The sequence below is a fragment of the Scyliorhinus torazame genome, chromosome 15, assembly GCF_047496885.1.
Source record: "Scyliorhinus torazame isolate Kashiwa2021f chromosome 15, sScyTor2.1, whole genome shotgun sequence".
NCBI classification, from domain to species: domain Eukaryota; kingdom Metazoa; phylum Chordata; class Chondrichthyes; order Carcharhiniformes; family Scyliorhinidae; genus Scyliorhinus; species Scyliorhinus torazame.
The window spans coordinates 210534171-210557729 of record NC_092721.1 but is presented as its reverse complement, the minus strand read 5'-3'; the positions used below and the strand labels follow the sequence as shown (position 1 = coordinate 210557729).

General features: G+C 53.9%; 1 protein-coding gene across 1 annotated transcript in view; it reads right to left on the bottom strand.

The window, feature by feature from the left end:
* Positions 1 to 15762, bottom strand: part of selenoj (selenoprotein J) — a 148646-nt gene extending 132884 nt beyond the window's left edge. Inside the window, 1 exon segment of the mRNA XM_072477554.1 lies at positions 14231 to 15762. Within this exon segment, the coding sequence (XP_072333655.1) occupies positions 14231 to 14404 (174 nt within the window). The 5' untranslated portion in view covers positions 14405 to 15762.
* Between the last annotated feature and the right edge of the window lie 7797 nt (positions 15763 to 23559).

Sequence of the window (23559 nt, the reverse complement as noted above, 5' to 3'; positions counted from 1 at the left end):
CTGAGGGAGTGCTGCACTGTCAGAGGGTTAGTGCTGAGTGAGTGCTGCACTGTCAGAGGGTCAGTACTGAGGGAGTGCTGCACTGTCAGTGGGTCAGTTCTGAGGGAGTGCTGCACTGTCAGAGGGTCAGTACTGAGGGAGTGCTGCACTGTCAGAGGGTCAGTACTGAGGGAGTGCTGCACTGCCAGTGGGTCAGTTCTGAGGGAGTGCTGCACTGTCAGAGGGTCAGTACTGAGGGAGTGCTGCACTGTCAGAGGGTCAGTACTGAGGGAGTGCTGCACTGTCAGAGGGTTAGTGCTGAGGGAGTGCAGCACTGTCAGAGGGTCAGTACTGAGGGAGTGCTGCACTGTCAGTGGGTCAGTTCTGAGGGAGTGCTGCACTGTCAGAGGGTCAGTACTGAGGGAGTGCTGCACTGTCAGAGGGTCAGTACTGAGGGAGTGCCGCACTGTCAGAGGGTCAGTACTGAGGGAGTGCTGCACTGTCAGTGGGTCAGTTCTGAGGGAGTGCTGCACTGTCAGAGGGTCAGTACTGAGGGAGTGCTGCACTGTCAGAGGGTCAGTGCTGAGGGAGTGCCGCACTGTCAGAGGTTCTGTACTGAGCGAGTGCCGCTCCGTCAGAGGGTCAGTACTGAGGGAGTGCAGCACTGTCAGAGGGTCAGTACTGAGGGAGTGCCGCACTGTCAGAGGGTGAGTGCTGAGGGAGTGCTGCACTGTCAGAGGGTCAGTACTGAGGGAGTGCTGCACTGCCAGAGGGTTAGTGCTGAGGGAGTGCCGCACTGTCAGAGGGTCAGTACTGAGGGAGTGCAGCACTGTCAGAGGGTCAGTGCTGAGGGAGTGCTGCACTGTCAGAGGGTCAGTACTGAGGGAGTGCTGCACTGTCAGAGGGTTAGTGCTGAGGGAGTGTTGCACTGTCAGAGGGTTAGTGCTGAGGGAGTGCCGCACCGTCAGAGGGTCAGTACTGAGGGAGTGCCGCACCATCAGAGGGTCAGTACTGAGGGAGTGCAGCACTGTCAGAGGGTCAGTACTGAGGGAGTGCCGCACTGTCAGAGGGTCAGTGCTGAGGGAGTGCCGCACTGTCAGAGAGTCAGTACTGAGGGAGTGCTGCACTGTCAGAGGGTCAGTACTGAGGGAGTGCTGCACTGTCAGAGGGTCAGTACTGAGGGAGTGCTGCACTGCCAGAGGGTCAGTTCTGAGGGAGTGCTGCACTGTCAGAAGGTCAGTACTGAGGGAGTGCTGCACTGTCAGAAGGTCAGTACTGAGGGAGTGCTGCACTGTCAGAGGGTTAGTGCTGAGGGAGTGCTGCACTGTCAGAGGGTCAGTACTGAGAGAGTGCTGCACTGTCAGAGGGTCAGTGCTGAGGGAGTGCTGCACTGTCAGAGGGTCAGTGCTGAGGGAATGCTGCACTGTCAGAGGGTCAGTACTGAGGGAGTGCTGCACTGTCAGAGGGTTAGTGCTGAGGGAGTGCTGCACTGTCAGAGGGTCAGTTAAGAGGGAGTGCTGCACTGTCAGAGGGTCAGTACTGAGGGAGTGCTGCACTGTCAGAGGGTCAGTGCTGAGGGACTGCTGTCCTGTCAGAGGGTCAGTACTGAGGCAGTGCTGCACTGTCAGAGGGTCAGTACTGAGGGAGTGCTGCACTGTCAGAGGGTCAGTGCTGAGGGACTGCTGTCCTGTCAGAGGGTCAGTACTGAGGCAGTGCCGCACTGTCAGAGGGTCAGTACTGAGGGAGTGCTGTTCTGTCAGAGGGTCAGTACTGAGGGAGTGCTGCACTGTCAGAGGGTTAGTGATGAGGGAGTGCCGCACTGTCATAGGGTCAGAACTGAGGGAGTGCTGCACTGTCAGAGGGTCTGTACTGAGGGAGTGCCGCACCGTCAGAGGGTCAGTACTGAGGGAGAGCAGCACTGTCAGAGGGTCAGTACTGAGGGAGTGCCGCACTGTCAGAGGGTGAGTGCTGAGGGACTACAGCACTGTCAGAGGGTCAGTACCGAGGGAGTGCTGCACTGCCAGAGGGTTAGTGCTGAGGGAATGCCGCACTGTCAGAGGGTCAGTACTGAGGGGGTGCAGCACTGTCAGAGGGTCAGTTCTGAGGGAGTGCTGCACTGTCAGAGGGTCAGTACTGAGTGAGTGCTGCACTGTCAGAGGGTTAGTGCTGAGGGAGTGCTGCACTGTCAGAGGGTTAGTGCTGAGGGAGTGCCGCACTATCAGAGGGTCATTGCTGAGGGAGTGCCGCACTGTCAGAGAGTCAGTACTGAGGGAGTGCAGCACTGTCAGAGGGTCAGTACTGAGGGAGTGGCGCACTGTCAGAGGGTCAGTGCTGAAGGAGTGCTGCACTGTCAGAGGGTCAGTACTGAAGGAGTGCTGCACTGTCAGAGGGTCAGTACTGAGGGAGTGCTGCACTGTCAGAGGGTCAGTACTGAGGGAGTGCCGCTCTGTCCGAGGGTCAGTACTGAGGGAGTGCCGCACCGTCAGAGGGTCAGTACTGAGGGAGTGCCGCACTGTCAGAGGGTCAGTGCTGAAGGAGTGCTGCACTGTCAGAGGGTCAGTACTGAAGGAGTGCTGCACTGCCAGAGGGTCAGTTCTGAGGGAGTGCTGCACTGTCAGAGGGTCAGTACTGAGGGAGTGCCGCTCTGTCCGAGGGTCAGTACTGAGGGAGTGCCGCACCGTCAGAGGGTCAGTACTGAGGGAGTGCAGCACTGTCAGAGGGTCAGTACTGAGGGAGTGCCGCACTGTCAGAGGGTGAGTGCTGAGGGAGTGCTGCACTGTCAGAGGGTCAGTACTGAGGGAGAGCTGCACTGTCAGAGGGTCAGTACTGAGGGAGTGCCGCACTGTCAGAGGGTCAGTTCTGAGGGAGTGGTGCACTGTCAGAGGGTCAGTACTGAGGGAGTGCTGCACTGTCAGAGGGTTAGTGCTGAGGGAGTGTTGCACTGTCAGAGGGTTAGTGCTGAGGGGGTGCCGCACCGTCAGAGGGTCAGTACTGAGGGAGTGCCGCACTGTCAGAGGGTCAGTACTGAGGGAGTGCAGCACTGTCAGAGGGTCAGTACTGAGGGAGTGCCGCACTGTCAGAGGGTCAGTGCTGAGGAAGTGCCGCACTGTCAGAGAGTCAGTACTGAGGGAGTGCTGCACTGTCAGAGGGTCAGTACTGAGGGAGTGCCGCACCGTCAGAGGGTCAGTACTGAGGGAGTGCCGCACTGTCAGAGGGTCAGTGCTGAAGGAGTGCTGCACTGTCAGAGGGTCAGTACTGAAGGAGTGCTGCACTGCCAGAGGGTCAGTTCTGAGGGAGTGCTGCACTGTCAGAGGGTCAGTACTGAGGGAGTGCCGCTCTGTCCGAGGGTCAGTACTGAGGGAGTGCCGCACCGTCAGAGGGTCAGTACTGAGGGAGTGCAGCACTGTCAGAGGGTCAGTACTGAGGGAGTGCCGCACTGTCAGAGGGTGAGTGCTGAGGGAGTGCTGCACTGTCAGAGGGTCAGTACTGAGGGAGAGCTGCACTGTCAGAGGGTCAGTACTGAGGGAGTGCCGCACTGTCAGAGGGTCAGTTCTGAGGGAGTGGTGCACTGTCAGAGGGTCAGTACTGAGGGAGTGCTGCACTGTCAGAGGGTTAGTGCTGAGGGAGTGTTGCACTGTCAGAGGGTTAGTGCTGAGGGGGTGCCGCACCGTCAGAGGGTCAGTACTGAGGGAGTGCCGCACTGTCAGAGGGTCAGTACTGAGGGAGTGCAGCACTGTCAGAGGGTCAGTACTGAGGGAGTGCCGCACTGTCAGAGGGTCAGTGCTGAGGAAGTGCCGCACTGTCAGAGAGTCAGTACTGAGGGAGTGCTGCACTGTCAGAGGGTCAGTACTGAGGGAGTGCTGCACTGTCAGAGGGTCAGTACTGAGGGAGTGCTGCACTGCCAGAGGTTCAGTTCTGAGGGAGTGCTGCACTGTCAGAGGGTCAGTACTGAGGGAGTGCTGCACTGTCAGAGGGTCAGTACTGAGGGAGTGCTGCACTGTCAGAGGGTTAGTGCTGAGGGAGTGCTGCACTGTCAGAGGGTCAGTGCTGAGAGAGTGCTGCACTGTCAGAGGGTCAGTGCTGAGGGAGTGCTGCACTGTCAGAGGGTCAGTGCTGAGGGAATGCTGCACTGTCAGAGGGTCAGTACTGAGGGAGTGCTGCACTATCAGAGGGTCAGTACTGAGGGAGTGCCGCACTGTCAGAGGGTCAGTGCTGAGGAAGTGCCGCACTGTCAGAGAGTCAGTACTGAGGGAGTGCTGCACTGTCAGAGGGTCAGTACTGAGGGAGTGCTGCACTGTCAGAGGGTCAGTACTGAGGGAGTGCTGCACTGCCAGAGGGTCAGTTCTGAGGGAGTGCTGCACTGTCAGAGGGTCAGTACTGAGGGAGTGCTGCACTGTCAGAGGGTCAGTACTGAGGGAGTGCTGCACTGTCAGAGGGTTAGTGCTGAGGGAGTGCTGCACTGTCAGAGGGTCAGTGCTGAGAGAGTGCTGCACTGTCAGAGGGTCAGTGCTGAGGGAGTGCTGCACTGTCAGAGGGTCAGTGCTGAGGGAATGCTGCACTGTCAGAGGGTCAGTACTGAGGGAGTGCTGCACTATCAGAGGGTCAGTACTGAGGGAGTGCTGCACTGTCAGAGGGTCAGTGCTGGGGGAGTGCTGCACTGCCAGAGGGTCAGTACTGAGGGAGTGCTGCACTGCCAGAGGGACAGTACTGAGGGAGTGCTGCACTGTCAGAGGGTCAGTACTGAGGGAGTGCTGCACTGTCAGAGGGTTAGTGCTGAGTGAGTGCTGCACTGTCAGAGGGTCAGTATTGAGGGAGTGCTGCACTGTCAGTGGGTCAGTTCTGAGGGAGTGCTGCACTGTCAGAGGGTCAGTACTGAGGGAGTGCTGCACTGTCAGAGGGTCAGTACTGAGGGAGTGCTGCACTGCCAGTGGGTCAGTTCTGAGGGAGTGCTGCACTGTCAGAGGGTCAGTACTGAGGGAGTGCTGCACTGTCAGAGGGTCAGTACTGAGGGAGTGCTGCACTGTCAGAGGGTTAGTGCTGAGGGAGTGCTGCACTGTCAGAGGGTCAGTACTGAGGGAGTGCTGCACTGTCAGTGGGTCAGTTCTGAGGGAGTGCTGCACTGTCAGAGGGACAGTACTGAGGGAGTGCTGCACTGTCAGAGGGTCAGTACTGAGGGAGTGCCGCACTGTCAGAGGGTCAGTACTGAGGGAGTGCTGCACTGTCAGTGGGTCAGTTCTGAGGGAGTGCTGCACTGTCAGAGGGTCAGTACTGAGGGAGTGCTGCACTGTCAGAGGGTCAGTGCTGAGGGAGTGCCGCACTGTCAGAGGTTCTGTACTGAGCGAGTGCCGCTCCGTCAGAGGGTCAGTACTGAGGGAGTGCAGCACTGTCAGAGGGTCAGTACTGAGGGAGTGCCGCACTGTCAGAGGGTGAGTGCTGAGGGAGTGCTGCACTGTCAGAGGGTCAGTACTGAGGGAGTGCTGCACTGCCAGAGGGTTAGTGCTGAGGGAGTGCCGCACTGTCAGAGGGTCAGTACTGAGGGAGTGCCGCACTGTCAGAGGGTCAGTGCTGAGGGAGTGCTGCACTGTCAGAGGGTCAGTACTGAGGGAGTGCTGCACTGTCAGAGGGTTAGTGCTGAGGGAGTGTTGCACTGTCAGAGGGTTAGTGCTGAGGGAGTGCCGCACCGTCAGAGGGTCAGTACTGAGGGAGTGCCGCACCATCAGAGGGTCAGTACTGAGGGAGTGCAGCACTGTCAGAGGGTCAGTACTGAGGGAGTGCCGCACTGTCAGAGGGTCAGTGCTGAGGGAGTGCCGCACTGTCAGAGAGTCAGTACTGAGGGAGTGCTGCACTGTCAGAGGGTCAGTACTGAGGGAGTGCTGCACTGTCAGAGGGTCAGTACTGAGGGAGTGCTGCACTGCCAGAGGGTCAGTTCTGAGGGAGTGCTGCACTGTCAGAAGGTCAGTACTGAGGGAGTGCTGCACTGTCAGAAGGTCAGTACTGAGGGAGTGCTGCACTGTCAGAGGGTTAGTGCTGAGGGAGTGCTGCACTGTCAGAGGGTCAGTACTGAGAGAGTGCTGCACTGTCAGAGGGTCAGTGCTGAGGGAGTGCTGCACTGTCAGAGGGTCAGTGCTGAGGGAATGCTGCACTGTCAGAGGGTCAGTACTGAGGGAGTGCTGCACTATCAGAGGGTCAGTACTGAGGGAGTGCTGCACTGTCAGAGGGTCAGTGCTGGGGGAGTGCTGCACTGTCAGAGGGTCAGTACTGAGGCAGTGCTGCACTGTCAGAGGGTTAGTGCTGAGGGAGTGCTGCACTGTCAGAGGGTCAGTTCTGAGGGAGTGCTGCACTGTCAGAGGGTTAGTGCTGAGGGAGTGCTGCACTGTCAGAGGGTCAGTTCTGAGGGAGTGCTGCACTGTCAGAGGGTCAGTGCTGAGGGACTGCTGTCCTGTCAGAGGGTCAGTACTGAGGCAGTGCCGCACTGTCAGAGGGTCAGTACTGAGGGAGTGCTGTTCTGTCAGAGGGTCAGTACTGAGGGAGTGCTGCACTGTCAGAGGTTTAGTGATGAGGGAGTGCCGCACTGTCATAGGGTCAGAACTGAGGGAGTGCTGCACTGTCAGAGGGTCTGTACTGAGGGAGTGCCGCACCGTCAGAGGGTCAGTACTGAGGGAGAGCAGCACTGTCAGAGGGTCAGTACTGAGGGAGTGCCGCACTGTCAGAGGGTGAGTGCTGAGGGACTACAGCACTGTCAGAGGGTCAGTACCGAGGGAGTGCTGCACTGCCAGAGGGTTAGTGCTGAGGGAGTGCCGCACTGTCAGAGGGTCAGTACTGAGGGAGTGCAGCACTGTCAGAGGGTCAGTTCTGAGGGAGTGCTGCACTGTCAGAGGGTCAGTACTGAGGGAGTGCTGCACTGTCAGAGGGTTAGTGCTGAGGGAGTGCTGCACTGTCAGAGGGTTAGTCCTGAGGGAGTGCCGCACTATCAGAGGGTCATTGCTGAGGGAGTGCCGCACTGTCAGAGAGTCAGTACTGAGGGAGTGCAGCACTGTCAGAGGGTCAGTACTGAGGGAGTGGCGCACTGTCAGAGGGTCAGTGCTGAAGGAGTGCTGCACTGTCAGAGGGTCAGTACTGAAGGAGTGCTGCACTGTCAGAGGGTCAGTACTGAGGGAGTGCTGCACTGTCAGAGGGTCAGTACTGAGGGAGTGCCGCTCTGTCCGAGGGTCAGTACTGAGGGAGTGCCGCACCGTCAGAGGGTCAGTACTGAGGGAGTGCCGCACTGTCAGAGGGTCAGTGCTGAAGGAGTGCTGCACTGTCAGAGGGTCAGTACTGAAGGAGTGCTGCACTGCCAGAGGGTCAGTTCTGAGGGAGTGCTGCACTGTCAGAGGGTCAGTACTGAGGGAGTGCCGCTCTGTCCGAGGGTCAGTACTGAGGGAGTGCCGCACCGTCAGAGGGTCAGTACTGAGGGAGTGCAGCACTGTCAGAGGGTCAGTACTGAGGGAGTGCCGCACTGTCAGAGGGTGAGTGCTGAGGGAGTGCTGCACTGTCAGAGGGTCAGTACTGAGGGAGAGCTGCACTGTCAGAGGGTCAGTACTGAGGGAGTGCCGCACTGTCAGAGGGTCAGTTCTGAGGGAGTGGTGCACTGTCAGAGGGTCAGTACTGAGGGAGTGCTGCACTGTCAGAGGGTTAGTGCTGAGGGAGTGTTGCACTGTCAGAGGGTTAGTGCTGAGGGGGTGCCGCACCGTCAGAGGGTCAGTACTGAGGGAGTGCCGCACTGTCAGAGGGTCAGTACTGAGGGAGTGCAGCACTGTCAGAGGGTCAGTACTGAGGGAGTGCCGCACTGTCAGAGGGTCAGTGCTGAGGAAGTGCCGCACTGTCAGAGAGTCAGTACTGAGGGAGTGCTGCACTGTCAGAGGGTCAGTACTGAGGGAGTGCTGCACTGTCAGAGGGTCAGTACTGAGGGAGTGCTGCACTGCCAGAGGTTCAGTTCTGAGGGAGTGCTGCACTGTCAGAGGGTCAGTACTGAGGGAGTGCTGCACTGTCAGAGGGTCAGTACTGAGGGAGTGCTGCACTGTCAGAGGGTTAGTGCTGAGGGAGTGCTGCACTGTCAGAGGGTCAGTGCTGAGAGAGTGCTGCACTGTCAGAGGGTCAGTGCTGAGGGAGTGCTGCACTGTCAGAGGGTCAGTGCTGAGGGAATGCTGCACTGTCAGAGGGTCAGTACTGAGGGAGTGCTGCACTATCAGAGGGTCAGTACTGAGGGAGTGCTGCACTGTCAGAGGGTCAGTGCTGGGGGAGTGCTGCACTGCCAGAGGGTCAGTACTGAGGGAGTGCTGCACTGCCAGAGGGACAGCACTGAGGGAGTGCTGCACTGTCAGAGGGTCAGTACTGAGGGAGTGCTGCACTGTCAGAGGGTTAGTGCTGAGGGAGTGCTGCACTGTCAGTGGGTCAGTTCTGAGGGAGTGCTGCACTGTCAGAGGGTCAGTACTGAGGGAGTGCTGCACTGTCAGAGGGTCAGTACTGAGGCAGTGCTGCACTGTCAGAGGGTTAGTGCTGAGGGAGTGCTGCACTGTCAGAGGGTCAGTTATGAGGGAGTGCTGCACTGTCAGAGGGTCAGTACTGAGGGAGTGCTGCACTGTCAGAGGGTCAGTGCTGAGGGACTGCTGTCCTGTCAGAAGGTCAGTACTGGGGCAGTGCTGCACTGTCAGAGGGTCAGGACTGAGGGAATGCTGCACTGTCAGAGGGTCAGTACTGAGGGAGTGCTGCACTGTCAGAAGGTCAGTACTGAGGGTGTGCTGCACTGTCAGAGGGTTAGTGCTGAGTGCTGCCCTGTCAGAGGGTCAGTACTGAGGGTGTGCTGCCCTGTCAGAGGGTCAGTACTGAGGGAGTGCTGCACTGTCAGAGGGTCAGTACTGAGGGAGTGCCTGTCAGAGGCTCAGTACTGAGGGAGCGCTGCACTGTCAGAGGGTTAGTACTGAGGGTGTGCTGCACTGTCCGAGGGTCGGTACTGAGGGAGTGCTGCACTGTCAGAGGGTCAGTACTGAGGGTGTGCTGCACTGTCAGAGGGTCAGTACTGAGGGAGTGCTGCACTGTCAGTGGGTCAGTACTGAGGGAGTGCTGCACTGTCAGAGGGTCAGTACTGAGGGAATGCTGCAGTGTCAGAGGGTTAGTGCTGCATTATCAGAGGGTCAGTACTGAGGGAGTGCTGCACTGTCAGAGGGTCAGTACTGAGGGTGTGCTGCACTGTCAGAGGGTCAGTACTGAGGGAGTGCTGCACTGTCAGAGGGTCAGTACTGAGGGAGTGCTGCCCTGTCACAGGGTCAGTACTGAGGGAGTGCTGCACTGTCAGAGGGTCAGTACTGAGGGTGTGCTGCACTGTCAAGAGGGTCAGTACTGAGGGAGTGCTGCACTGTCAGAGGGTCAGTACTGAGGGAGTGCTGCACTGTCAGAGGGTTAGTGCTGAGGGAGTGCCGCGCTGTCAGAGTGTCAGTACTGAGGGAGTGCTGCACTGTCAGAGGGATGGTGCTGAGGGTGTGCTGCACTGTCAGAGGGTTAGTACTGAGGGAGTGCTGCACTGTCAGAGGGTCAGTACTGAGGGAGTGCTGCACTGTCAGAGGGATGGTGCTGAGGGAGTGCCGCACTGTCAGAGGGTCGGTACTGAGGGAGTGCTGCACTGTCAGAGGGTTAGAGTTGAGGGAGTGCCGCACTGTCAGAGGGTCGGTACTGAGGGAGTGCTGCACTGTCAGAGGGTCAGTACTGAGGGAGTGCTGCACTGTCAGAGGGTCAGTACTGAGGGTGTGCTGCACTGTCAGAGGGTTAGTACTGAGGGAGTGCTGCACTGTCAGAGGGTCAGTACTGAGGGTGTGCTGCACTGTCAGAGGGTCAGTACTGAGGGAGTGCTGCACTGTCAGAGGGTCAGTACTGAGGGAGTGCTGCACTGTCAGAGGGTCAGTACTGAGGGTGTGCTGCACTGTCAGAGGGTTAGTACTGAGGGAGTGCTGCACTGTCAGAGGGTCAGTACTGAGAGAGTGCTGCCCTGTCAGAGGGTCAGTACTGAGGGAGTGCTGCACTGTCAGAGGGTCAATACTGAGGGAGTGCCGTACTGTCAGAGGGTCAGTACTGAGGGAGTGCCGCACTGTCAGAGGTTCAGTACTGAGGGAGTGCCGCACTGTCAGAGGGTCAGTACTGAGGGAGTGCTGTTCTGTCAGAGGGTCAGTACTGAGGGAGTGCTGCACTGTCAGAGGGTCAGTACTGAGTGAGTGCCGCACTGTCCGAGGGTCAGTACTGAGGGAGTGCCGCACCGTCAGAGGGTTAGTGCTGAGGGAGTGCCGCACTGTCATAGGGTCTGAACTGAGGGAGTGCTGCCCTGTCAGAGGGTCTGTACTGAGGGAGTGCCGCACCGTCAGAGGGTCAGTACTGAGGGAGTGCAGCACTGTCAGAGGGTCAGTACTGAGGGAGTGCCGCACTGTCAGAGGGTGAGTGCTGAGGGAGTGCTGCACTGTCAGAGGGTCAGTACTGAGGGAGTGCTGCACTGCCAGAGGGTTAGTGCTGAGGGAGTGCCGCACTGTCAGAGGGTCAGTACTGAGGGAGTGCCGCACTGTCAGAGGGTCAGTTCTGAGGGAGTGCTGCACTGTCAGAGGGTCAGTACTGAGGGAGTGCTGCACTGTCAGAGGGTTAGTGCTGAGGGAGTGCTGCACTGTCAGAGGGTTTGTGCTGAGGGAGTGCCGCACTATCAGAGGGTCATTGCTGAGGGAGTGCCGCACTGTCAGAGAGTCAGTACTGAAGGAGTGCTGCACTGTCAGAGGGTCAGTACTGAAGGAGTGCTGCACTGTCAGAGGGTCAGTACTGAGGGAGTGCTGCACTGCCAGAGGGTCAGTTCTGAGGGAGTGCTGCACTGTCAGAGGGTCAGTACTGAGGGAGTGCCGCACTGTCCGAGTGTCAGTACTGAGGGAGTGCCGCACCGTCAGAGGGTCAGTACTGAGGGAGTGCAGCACTGTCAGAGGGTCAAAACTGAGGGAGTGCTGCACTGTCAGAGGGTCAGTACTGAGGGAGTGCCGCACTGTCATAGGGTCAGAACTGAGGGACTGCTGCACTTTCAGAGGGTCAGTAGTGAGGGTGCCGCACTGTCAGAGGGTCAGTGCTGAGGGAGTGCCGCACTGTCAGAGGTTCGGTACTGAGGGAGTGCCGCACCGTCAGAGGGTCAGTACTGAGGGAGTGCAGCACTGTCAGAGGGTCAGTACTGAGGGAGTGCCGCACTGTCAGAGGGTGAGTGCTGAGGGAGTGCTGCACTGTCAGAGGGTCAGTACTGAGGGAGTGCTGCACTGCCAGAGGGTTAGTGCTGAGGGAGTGCCGCACTGTCAGAGGGTCAGTACTGAGGGAGTGCCGCACTGTCAGAGGGTCAGTTCTGAGGGAGTGCTGCACTGTCAGAGGGTCAGTACTGAGGGAGTGCTGCACTTTCAGAGGGTTAGTGCTGAGGGAGTGTTGCACTGTCAGAGGGTTAGTGCTGAGGGAGTGCCGCACCGTCAGAGGGTCAGTACTGAGGGAGTGCCGCACCATCAGAGGGTCAGTACTGAGGGAGTGCAGCACTGTCAGAGGGTCAGTACTGAGGGAGTGCCGCACTGTCAGAGGGTCAGTGCTGAGGAAGTGCCGCACTGTCAGAGAGTCAGTACTGAGGGAGTGCTGCATTGTCAGAGGGTCAGTACTGAGGGAGTGCTGCACTGTCAGAGGGTCAGTACTGAGGGAGTGCTGCACTGCCAGAGGGTCAGTTCTGAGGGAGTGCTGCACTGTCAGAGGGTCAGTACTGAGGGAGTGCTGCACTGTCAGAGGGTCAGTACTGAGGGAGTGCTGCACTGTCTGAGGGTTAGTGCTGAGGGAGTGCTGCACTGTCAGAGGGTCAGTGCTGAGAGAGTGCTGCACTGTCAGAGGGTCAGTGCTGAGGGAGTGCTGCACTGTCAGAGGGTCAGTGCTGAGGGAATGCTGCACTGTCAGAGGGTCAGTACTGAGGGAGTGCTGCACTATCAGAGGGTCAGTACTGAGGGAGTGCTGCACTGTCAGAGGGTCAGTGCTGGGGGAGTGCTGCACTGCCAGAGGGTCAGTACTGAGGGAGTGCTGCACTGCCAGAGGGACAGTACTGAGGGAGTGCTGCACTGTCAGAGGGTCAGTACTGAGGGAGTGCTGCACTGTCAGAGGGTTAGTGCTGAGGGAGTGCTGCACTGTCAGTGGGTCAGTTCTGAGGGAGTGCTGCACTGTCAGAGGGTCAGTACTGAGGGAGTGCTGCACTGTCAGAGGGTCAGTACTGAGGCAGTGCTGCACTGTCAGAGGGTTAGTGCTGAGGGAGTGCTGCACTGTCAGAGGGTCAGTTCTGAGGGAGTGCTGCACTGTCAGAGGGTCAGTACTGAGGGAGTGCTGCACTGTCAGAGGGTCAGTGCTGAGGGACTGCTGTCCTGTCAGAGGGTCAGTACTGAGGGAGTGCTGCACTGTCAGAAGGTCAGTCCTGAGGGTGTGCTGCACTGTCAGAGGGTTAGTGCTGAGGGAGTGCTGCACTGTCAGAAGGTCAGTCCTGAGGGAGTGCTGCACTGTCAGAAGGTCAGTACTGAGGGAGTGCTGCACTGTCAGAGGGTCAGTACTGAGGGAGTGCTGCACTGTCAGAGGGTCAGTACTGAGGGAGTGCTGCACTGTCAGAAGGTCAGTCCTGAGGGTGTGCTGTACTGTCAGAGGGTTAGTGCTGAGTGCTGCCCTGTCAGAGGGTCAGTACTGAGGGTGTGCTGCCCTGTCAGAGGGTCAGTACTGAGGGAGTGCTGCACTGTCAGAGGGTCAGTACTGAGGGAGTGCCTGTCAGAGGCTCAGTACTGAGGGAGCGCTGCACTGTCAGAGGGTCAGTACTGAGGGTGTGCTGCACTGTCCGAGGGTCGGTACTGAGGGAGTGCTGCACTGTCAGAGGGTCAGTACTGAGGGTGTGCTGCACTGTCAGAGGGTCAGTACTGAGGGAGTGCCTGTCAGAGGCTCAGTACTGAGGGAGTGCTGCACTGTCAGAGGGTCAGTACTGAGGGAGTGCTGCACTGTCAGAGGGTCAGTACTGAGGGAGTGCCTGTCAGAGGCTCAGTACTGAGGGAGCGCTGCACTGTCAGAGGGTCAGTACTGAGGGTGTGCTGCACTGTCCGAGGGTCGGTACTGAGGGAGTGCTGCACTGTCAGAGGGTCAGTACTGAGGGAATGCTGCACTGTCAGAGGGTTAGTGCTGCATTATCAGAGGGTCAGTACTGAGGGAGTGCTGCCCTGTCAGAGGGTCAGTACTGAGGGAGTGCTGCACTGTCAGAGGGTCAGTACTGAGGGTGTGCTGCACTGTCAGAGGGTCAGTACTGAGGGAGTGCTGCACTGTCAGAGGGTTAGTGCTGAGGGAGTGCCGCACTGTCAGAGTGTCAGTACTGAGGGAGTGCTGCACTGTCAGAGGGTCAGTACTGAGGGAGTGCTGCACTGTCAGAGGGTTGGTGCTGAGGGAGTGCCGCACTGTCAGAGGGTCGGTACTGAGGGAGTGCTGCACTGTCAGAGGGTTAGTGCTGAGGGAGTGCCGCACTGTCAGAGGGTCGGTACTGAGGGAGTGCTGCACTGTCAGAGGGTCAGTACTGAGGGAGTGCTGCACTGTCAGAGGGTTGGTGCTGAGGGAGTGCCGCACTGTCAGAGGGTCGGTACTGAGGAAGTGCTGCACTGTCAGAGGGTCAGTACTGAGGGAGTGCTGCACTGTCAGAGGGTCAGTACTGAGGGTGTGCTGCACTGTCAGAGGGTTAGTACTGAGGGAGTGCTGCACTGTCAGAGGGTCAGTACTGAGGGTGTGCTGCACTGTCAGAGGGTCAGTACTCAGGGAGTGCTGCACTGTCAGAGGGTCAGTACTGAGGGAGTGCTGCACTGTCAGAGGGTCAGTACTGAGGGTGTGCTGCACTGTCAGAGGGTCAGTACTGAGGGAGCGCTGCACTGTCAGAGGGTTAGTGCTGAGGGAGTGCCGCACTGTCAGAGGGTCAGTACTGAGTGCTGCATTATCAGAGGGTCAGAACTGTCTGAGGGTGCCCAGTTTTCAGCTGCTAGATTTGTTCGAAGTCTATCCCATTTAGCACAGTGATTGTGCCACACAACTCGATGGAGGCTATCCTTAATGTGAAGCTGGGACTTTGTCTCCACAAGGACTGTGCGTTGTGCCATGGACAGAGGCATTTACAGCTGGCAGATAAGGTGAGGATGAGGTCAAGTATGTTGTTGCCTCTTGTTTGTTTCCTCACCTGACCCAGACTAGCAGCCGTGTCCTTTAGGCTCTGTGGTGGTACTACCGAGCCACTCTTTGTGATGGACTCCCAGAGTACAGTCTGTGCCCTTGCCACCCTCAGTGTTACGAAGCAGGGGGCTTCCTTCCCCGTGTTTGACCTTAAGCCATGAGACTTTCTGGGGTCCGGCATCTTTGAGGGCTTCTGGAGAAACTCCTTCCCGACGGTATTCCAATGTCCCGTGCCACGTCTGATGGATCTGTCCAGCGACAATATCTGTTGGGTGTGATTCCGTGAGCGTGACTATCTCGGCTGTCGAGCTGCTCTCTCTGTTTTGGCACAGGTCTGCAGATGTTCGTATGGACTTTGTTGCTTTGACCGGGCTGGTTCTGCTGTTTTCGGTTCCAGTACCGAGGTCAATGCCAGCTGATTCATCCGGTTTCATTCATTTTAGAGTTTGTAGCTGTTTGATACAACGGAGTGTCTCGCTCGGCCATTCCAGAGGGCATTCCAGAATCAACCACATTGCTGTGGGTCTGGAGTCACATGTGGACCACACCAGGTAAGGGCTGCCGATTTCCTTCGCCAAAGGCCATTTCTGAATCAGATGGGTTTTTATGACAATCGATGATTGTAATCAATTCAAAAGGCATTCTGTTTACTAAATTGAGCAATGTTGTGTCTGGATTTCAATGCTTGTGTGATGTCAGGTGCTTAGGTGCATAACAACATAGGCAGGAAGAGTGATGATGTCCTGCAGAAGGAGTGCAGGGAGTTAGGCAATAAGCTAGGGTTGTAATCTCAGGATTACTCTCTGTGGCACGTGTCAGTCAGGCCAGAAATAGGAGGATAGAGCAGCTAAACACGTGGCTAAACTGGTGGTGTAGGAGGGAGGGTTTCAGATTTCTGGACCACCGGGGTCTTCCGGGACAGATGGGACCTGTACAAGAAGGACGGGTTGCATCTAAACTGGAGGGGCACCGATATCTTGGCTGGGAGGTTTGCTAGAATCACTCGGGAAGATTTTAACAAGTTTGGCAGGGGGGCGGGAACCAGAGCATTAACTTAGAAGGTGTAATAACTGAAGGGGAAATAAAGAACAAAAATAAGAGAACAACATCACCCTGTCTGCTCAAACGCAGTGGTTTGAAGTGTATTTGTTTCATTGCCAGAAAAATAGCAGGTAAGGCAGATGGACTTTAGTACTTGGAATTATGATATTGTGGCCATCACAGAGACATGGTTAAAGGAAGGGTAGGATTGGCAGCTGAACGTTGGAGGATATAGATGCTTCGGGAGAGATCAAGGGGGATGTAAAAGGGGTGGGGGAGTAGCATTACTGGTTAAGGAGAATATTATAGCCGGACTGTGGGAGGACACCTCGGAGGGCTCACACAATGAGGCAATCTGGGTAGAGCTCAGGAACAGGAAGGGGGCAATCACAATGTTGGGGGTTTATTACAGGCCCCCAACTGCCAGCGAGAGATAGAGGAGCAGATAGGTAGAGATTTTGGATAGGTGCAAAAGTAACAGGGTTGTTGTGGTCGGGGATTTTAATTTCCCCGATATTGACTGGGACTCACTCAGTGCTGGGGGTTTGGATGGGGCAGAATTTGTAAGGTGCATCCAGGAAGCCTTCTTGATGCAATACGTGGATGGTCCAACGAGGGAAGCGGCAGTACTGGACCTGGCAATGGGGAATGAGCCTGGGCAGGTGGTTGAGGTTTCAGTAGGGGAACATTTTGGGAGTCGTGGCCACAATTCCGTAAGTTTTAGGGTATTTTTGGACAGGGAAGAGGGTAACCCTCGCGTTAAGGTGTCAAACTGGGGAAAGGCAAATTACGATAACATTAGACAGGAATTGAAGAATTCGGATTGGGTGTGGCTGTTGGAGGGTAAATCAACATTGGACATGTGGGAGTCTTTCAAGCGACAGTTGATTAGGATTCAGGAAAGTCACGTTCCTGAGAGAATGAAGGATAAGTATGGGAAGTTTAGGGAGCCTTGGATAACGAGGGATATTGTGAACCTCGTCAAAAAGAAAAAGGAGGCTTTTGTACGGTCTAGAAGGGTGGGGGCCAGTCGAAACCCTTGAGGAGAATAAAGAAAGTAGGAAGGTACTGAAGCGGGAAATTAGGAGGGCAAGGAGGGGTCATGAAAAGTCCTTGGCAAGTAGGATTAAGGTGAATTCCAAAGCTTTTTATTCATATGTGAAAAGCAAGAGGGTGGCCAGGGAAAGGATTGGGCCACTTAAGGACAGAGGGGGGGAATCTATGTGTTGAGTCAGAGGAAATGGGCGAGGTACTAAATGAGTACTTTGCATCAGTGTTCACTAAAGAAAGGGACTTTGTGGACGATGATTCTTGGGTAGGTTGCGCGGACAGTCTAAATCATGTTAACATCGAAAAGGAGGAATTGGGTCTTTTAAAAGATATTAAGGTAGATAAGTCTCCTGGGCCGGGTGGGATTTATCCCAGAATACTGAGGGAAGCAAGGGAGGAAATTGCTGGTACCTTGACTGACATCTTTGTATCCTCATTGGCTACAGGTGAGATCCCAGAGGACTGGAGAATAGCTAACGTGGCACCGCTGTTTTAAAGGTAGCCGGGATAATTCTGGAAACTATAGGCCGGTGAGCCTCATGTCGGTAGCAGGTAAATTATTGGAGAGGATTCTCAGGGACAGGATTTATACCCATTTGGAAACAAATGGACTCGTTAGCGATAGACAGCACGGTTTTGTGAAGGGGAGGTCATGCTTGATTGAGTTTTTTGAGGAGGTGACAAAGATGATTGATATGGAGAGGGTGGGGAATGTTGTTTACATGGACTTCAGTAAAGCCTTTGACAAGGTGCCTCATGGCAGACTGGTACAAAAGGTGAAGTCACACGGGATCAGAGGTGAGGTGTTAAGATGGATACAGAACTGGCTCGGTCACAGTAGGTAAAGAGTAGCAGCAGAAGGGTGTTTTTCTGAATGGAAGGTTAGAACATAGAACAGTACAACACAGTACAGGCCCTTCAGCCCACAATGTTGTGCCGATCATTCATCCTAATCTAAGATCAACCTAACCTACACCCCTTCAATTTACTGCTGTCCATGTGCCTGTCCAAGAGTCGCTTAAATGTCCCTAATGACTCTGACTCCACCACCTCTGCTGGCAGTGCATTCCACACACCCACCACTCTCTGTGTAAAGATCTACCTCTGACATCTCCCCTATACCTTCCTCCAATCACCTTCAAATTATATCCCCTTGTGACAGCCATTTCCACCCTGGGGAAAAGTCTCTGGCTATCCGCTCTATCCATGCCTCTCATCACCTTGTACACCTCTATCAAGTTACCTCTCTGCCTTCTTCGCTCCAGTGAGAAAAGCCCTCGCTCCCTCGACCTTTCTTCATAAGACATACCCTCCAGTCCAGGCAGCATCCTGGTAAATCTCCTCTGCACCCTCTCCAAAGCATCCACATCCTTCCTATAATGAGACGACCAGAACTGGACACAATATTCCAAGTGTGATCTAACCAGGGTTTTATAAAGCTGCAGCAAAACCTCACGGCTCTTAAACTCAATCCCCCTGTTAATGAAAGCGAACACACCATGCGCCTTCTTACAACCCTATCAACCTGCGTGGCAACTTTGAGGGATCTATGTACGTGGACCCCAAGATCCCTCTGTTCCTCCACACTTCCAAGAATCCTGCCTTTAACCCTGTATTCAGCATTCAAATTTGACCTTCCAAAATGAATCACTTCACATTTATCTAGGTTGAACTCCATCTGCCACTTCTCAGCCCAGCTCTGCATCCTGTCAATGTCCTGTTGAAACTTGCAACAACCCTCAACACTATCTACAACTCCACCAACTTTTGTGGCATCGGCAAACTTACGAACCCACCCTTCCACTTCCTCATCCAAGTCATTTATAAAAACCACAAAGAGCAGAGGTCCCAGAACAGATCCTTGCGGGACACCACTGGTCACCAACTTCCAGGCAGAGTAATTTCCATCCACTACCACTCGCTGTCTTCTTTTGGCCTCAATTCTGTATCCAGACAGCCAAATTTTCTAGTACCCCATGCCCCCTAACTTTCTTAATGAGCCTACCACGGGGAACCTTATCAAATGCCCAACTGAAATCCATATACACATCCACTGCCCAACCTTCATCAATGTGTCTCATCACATCCTCAAAGAATTCAATGAGGCTTGTGAGGCATGACCTGCCCCTCACAAAGCCATGTTGACTGTCTTTAATCAAACTATGTTTTTCGAAATCATCGTAAATCCTATCTCTCAGAATCCCTTCCAGTATTTTGCTCACCACAGACGTAAGACTGTCTGGTCTGTAATTCCCAGGGATTTCCCTATTCCCTTTCTTGAATGAGGAACAACATTCGCCTCCCTCCAATCATCCGGTACGACTCCAGTGGAGAGTGAGGACGCAAAGGTCATCGCCAACGGCGCAGCAATCTCCTCCCTCGCTTCCCGTAGTAACCTTGGGTATATCCCGTCAGGCCCAGGGGACTTATCTATCCTGATGCTTTTCAAAATTTCCAGCACATCCTCCTTCTTAATATCAACCCGTTCGAGTCTATTAACCTGGTTCACACTGTTCTCATGGGCAACAAGGTCCCTCTCTCTAGTGAATACTGAAGCAAAATATTCATTTAGGGCCTCTCCCATCTCCTCAGACTCTAGGCACAAATTCCCTCCACTATCCCTGATTGGCCCTACTCTCACTCTGATCATACTCTTATTTCTCACACAAGTGTAGAACGCCTTGGGGTTTTCCCTAATCCTTCCCGCCAGGGCTTTTTCATGCCCCCTTCTAGCTCTCCTCCGTCCATTTTTGAGTTCCTTCCTGGCTACTTGTAACCCTCTAGAGCCGAGTCAGATCCTCGTTTCCTCAACCGTACATAAACTTCCTTCTTCCTCTTGACTAGAAGCTCCACTTCTCTTGTCATCCAAGGCTCCTTCACCTTACCATTCCTTCCTTGTCTCAGTGGGACAAAACTATCCAGCACTCGCAGCAAGTGCTCCTTAAACAATCCCCACATTACTGTTGTGCATTTCCCAAGAATAATTGTTCCCACTTTATGCTCCTCAGCTCCTGTCTAATAACAGTATAATTTTCCCATCCCCAATGAAATACCTTCCCATACTGTGTGTTCCTATCCCTCTCCATGACTATGGTAAAGGTCAAGGAGTTGTGGTCACTATCACCGAAATGCTCTCCCACCGAGACATCTGACACCTGGCCTGGTTCGTTGCCAAGGACCAAGTCCAATATGGCCACCCCCCTAATCGGCTTATCTACCTATTGAGTCAGGAATCCTGCCTGTCCATAGAACATAGAAAAATACTGCACAGAACAGGCCCTTCGGCCCACGATGTTGTGCCGAACGTTTGTCCTAGATTAATCATAGATTATCATTGAATTTACAGTGCAAAAGGAGGCCATTCGGCCCATTGAGTCTGCACAGGCTCTTGGAAAGAGCACCCTACCCAAGGTCAACACCTCCACCCAACACTAAGGGCAATTTTGGACACTAAGGGCAATTTATCATGGGCAATCCACCTAACCTGCACATCTTTGAACTGTGGGAGGAAACTGGAGCACCCGGAGGAAACCCACGCACACACGGGACACCTGACAAAATCTGCTCCATCCAAACCATTTGCACTAAGGAGGTTTCAGTCAATATTAGGGAAGTTGAAGTCACCCATGACAACAACTCTGTTACTTCTTCACCTTTCCAAGATCTGCCGCCCAATCTGTTCCTCCATCGCTCTGGTTGTTCCACAGGGATCGGTGCTGGGGCCTCTGTTGTTTGTAGTGTACATAAATGATTTGGAGGAAAATGTAGCTGGTCTGATTAGTAAGTTCGCAGATGTCACCAAGGTTGGTGGAGTGGCAGATAGTGTTGAGGCTTGTTGGAAGATACAGCAGGACATGCTTAGGTTGGAGACTTGGGCAGAAAAAAGGCAAATAGGAGTTTAATCCGGACAAATGTGAAGTAATGTATTTTGGTAGGTCTAACATAGAGGGGAAATATACCGTAAATGGCAAAACACTAGGAATATAGAAAGTCAGAGAGATCTGGGCGTGCAGGTCCACAGATCTTTGAAGGTGGCAACACAAGTGGACAAGGTAGTCAAGAAAGCATACGGAATGCTTGCCTTCATTGGACGGGGCATCAAGTATAAAAACTGGCAAGTCCTGCGACAGTTGTATAGAACCTTGGTAAGGCCGCACTTGGGAATATTGTGCACAATTCTGGTTGCCACACTACCAGAAGGATGTGGAGGCTTTGGAGAGGGTGCAGAGGAGATTTACCAGGATGTTGCCTGGTCTGGAGGGTGTTAGCCATGCGGCGAGGCTGAATAGACTTGGACAGTTTTCATTAGAAAGACGGAGGTTGAGGGGTGACCTGATAGACGTCTACAAGATTATGAGGGACATGGATAGATTGGATGGGCAGGCACTCTTTCCCAGGGTGGAGGGGTCAGTCACCAGGGGGCAGAGGTTTGATGTCCGTGGGGCAAAGTTTAGAGGAGATGTGCGAGGCAGGTTTTTTACGCAGAGGGTGGTGAGTGCCTGGAACGCGTTGCCAGGGGAGGTTGTGGAAACAGATACATTAACGACGTTCAAAAGGCATCTTGACAAACACATGGATAGGACGGGTATAGAGGGATACGGCACAAGGAAATGCTGAGGGTTTTTGGCAGAGATTGGTATTATGGCCGGTACAGGCCTGGAGGGTCGAAGGGCCTGGCCCTTTGATTTGATTTATTTGATTCATTATTGTCACATGTATTTCTGCTGTTCAGAACAGGCAGAGTACATGCTGCACTCAACCAACCCATGCTTGCAAACCCCCAAAAATCTAATGTTAGGACTTAATCCGTGATTGGGCGGCACTTATTGAACATCCCTGAGTGCACTAATAACTACTTTAAGATAATCTGCTTGGAACGTGGCTCATTTTTACTGGGTAGAATGACATGCCCATTCACATGCAGGTACCCACTGTCTGCAAACAAAAGGAATATGTTCAAGCCTTTGCTTTCTGAATTACCCGGGAGCTTGAGAAGTCTGTATTTCCTTGTTCCTTTCTCCATGGTGTCATGAGAATGTCACTTTAAGAAATGTTATCTTTTAAATTTAGAGTACCCAATTCATTTTTTTCAATTAAGGGACAATTTAGTGTGGCCAATCCACCTACCCTGCACATCTTTGAGTTTGTGGGGGCGAAACCCTCGCAAACACGGGGAGAATGTGCAAACTCCACACAGACAGTGACCCAGAGCCGAGCTCGAACCTGGGACCTCGGCGCCATTAGGCTGCAGGGCTAACTCACTGCGCCACCGTGCTGCCCCACTTTAAGAAATGTTTGTCTGCTCAAGTGGCTGCAGTGATGTCAGAGTGTGGGTGGAGCTGAGCTCTGGCTCTGCCTTTTAAGTTTCGCTTTGAGGAAAAGCTTGGGTGTGTCTGTGTTTTTTAGTTTTGTTTTAGTGTTGGAGCTGCAGCCAGCCAAAGGGGTAATTTTGATCTCTCTGCCATCTAAAGACTATCTCTAGATCATTTGGTGAATTCAGAGTGATAAATACTCTCAGTAGAGAATTTAAACCTGATGTGCTTCTGTAAAAAGGGTTTTTGTCTTATGGATGTTAAAAGGAAAGTTTGAGGATTACTGAAGAGTGTTGTATTCTTTGGGGGTTGTATTTGAATTGGTGGTTGCTAAGATTTTACATATAAAATTATGAAGGGAATAGATAGGATAGATGCGGGCAGGTTGTTTCCACTGGCGGGTGAAAGCAGAACTAGGGGGCATAGCCTCAAAATAAGGGGAAGTACATAGAACATAGAAAATACAGCACAGAACAGGCCCTTCGGCCCACGATGTTGTGCCGAACCTTTGTCCTAGATTAATCATAGATTATCATTGAATTTACAGTGCAGAAGGAGGCCATTAGGCCCCCTGAGTCTGCACCGGCTCTTGGAAAGAGCACCCGACCCAAACTCAACACCTCCACCCAACACCAAGGGCAATTCTGGACACTAAGGGCAATTTATCATGGCCAATCCACCTACCCTGCACATCTTTGGACTGTGGGAGGAAACCGGAGCACCCGGAGGAAACCCACGCAGACACGGGGAGGACGTGCAGACTCCGCACAGACAGTGATCTAAGCCGGAATCGAATCTGGGACCCTGGAGCTGTGAAGCAATTGTGCTATCCACAATGCGACCGTGCTGCCCTTAAAAACAAATAAATCTACACTATATCATTTTACCGTAATCCATGTACCTATCCAATAGCTGCTTGAAGGTCCCTAATGTTTCCGATTCAACTACTTCCACAGGCAGTGCATTCCATGCCCCCACTACTCTCTGGGTAAAGAACCTACCTCTGATATCCCTCCTATATCTTCCACCTTTCACCTTAAATTTATGTCCCCTTGTAATGGTTTGTTCCACGCGGGGAAAATGTCTCTGACTGTCTACTCTATCTATTCCCCTGATCATCTTATAAACCTCTATCAAGTCACCCCTCATCCTTCTCCGTTCTAATGAGGAAAGGCCTAGCACCCTCAACCTTTCCTCGTAAGACCTACTCTCCATTCCAGGCAACATCCTGGTAAATCTTCTTTGCACCTTTTCCAAAGCTTCCACATCCTTCCTAAAATGAGGCGACCAGAACTGTACACAGTACTCCAAATGTGGCCTTACCAAAGTTTTGTACAGCTGCATCATCACCTCACGGCTCTTAAATTCAATCCCTCTGTTAATGAACGCGAGCACACCATAGGCCTTCTTCACAGCTCTATCCACTTGAGTGGCAACTTTCAAAGATGTATGAACATAGACCCCAAGATCTCTCTGCTCCTCCACATTGCCAAGAACTCTACCGTTAACCCTGTATTCCGCATTCATGTTTGTCCTTCCAAAATGGACAACCTCACACTTTTCAGGGTTAAACTCCATCTGCCACTTCTCAGCCCAGCTCTGCATCCTATCTATGTCTCTTTGCAGCCGACAACAGCCCTCCTTACTATCCACAACTCCACCAATCTTCGTATCGTCTGCAAATTTACTGACCCACCCTTCAACTCCCTCATCCAAGTCATTAATGAAAATCACAAACAGCAGAGGACCCAGAACTCAAGTGAGGACGAAAAGATCATTGCCAACGGCTCTGCAATTTCATCTCTTGCTTCCCATAGAATCCTTGGATATATCCAGTCAGGCCCGGGGGACTTGTCTATCCTCAGGTTTTTCAAAATGCCCAACACATCTTCCTTCCTAACAAGTATTTCCTCGAGCTTACCAGTCTGTTTCA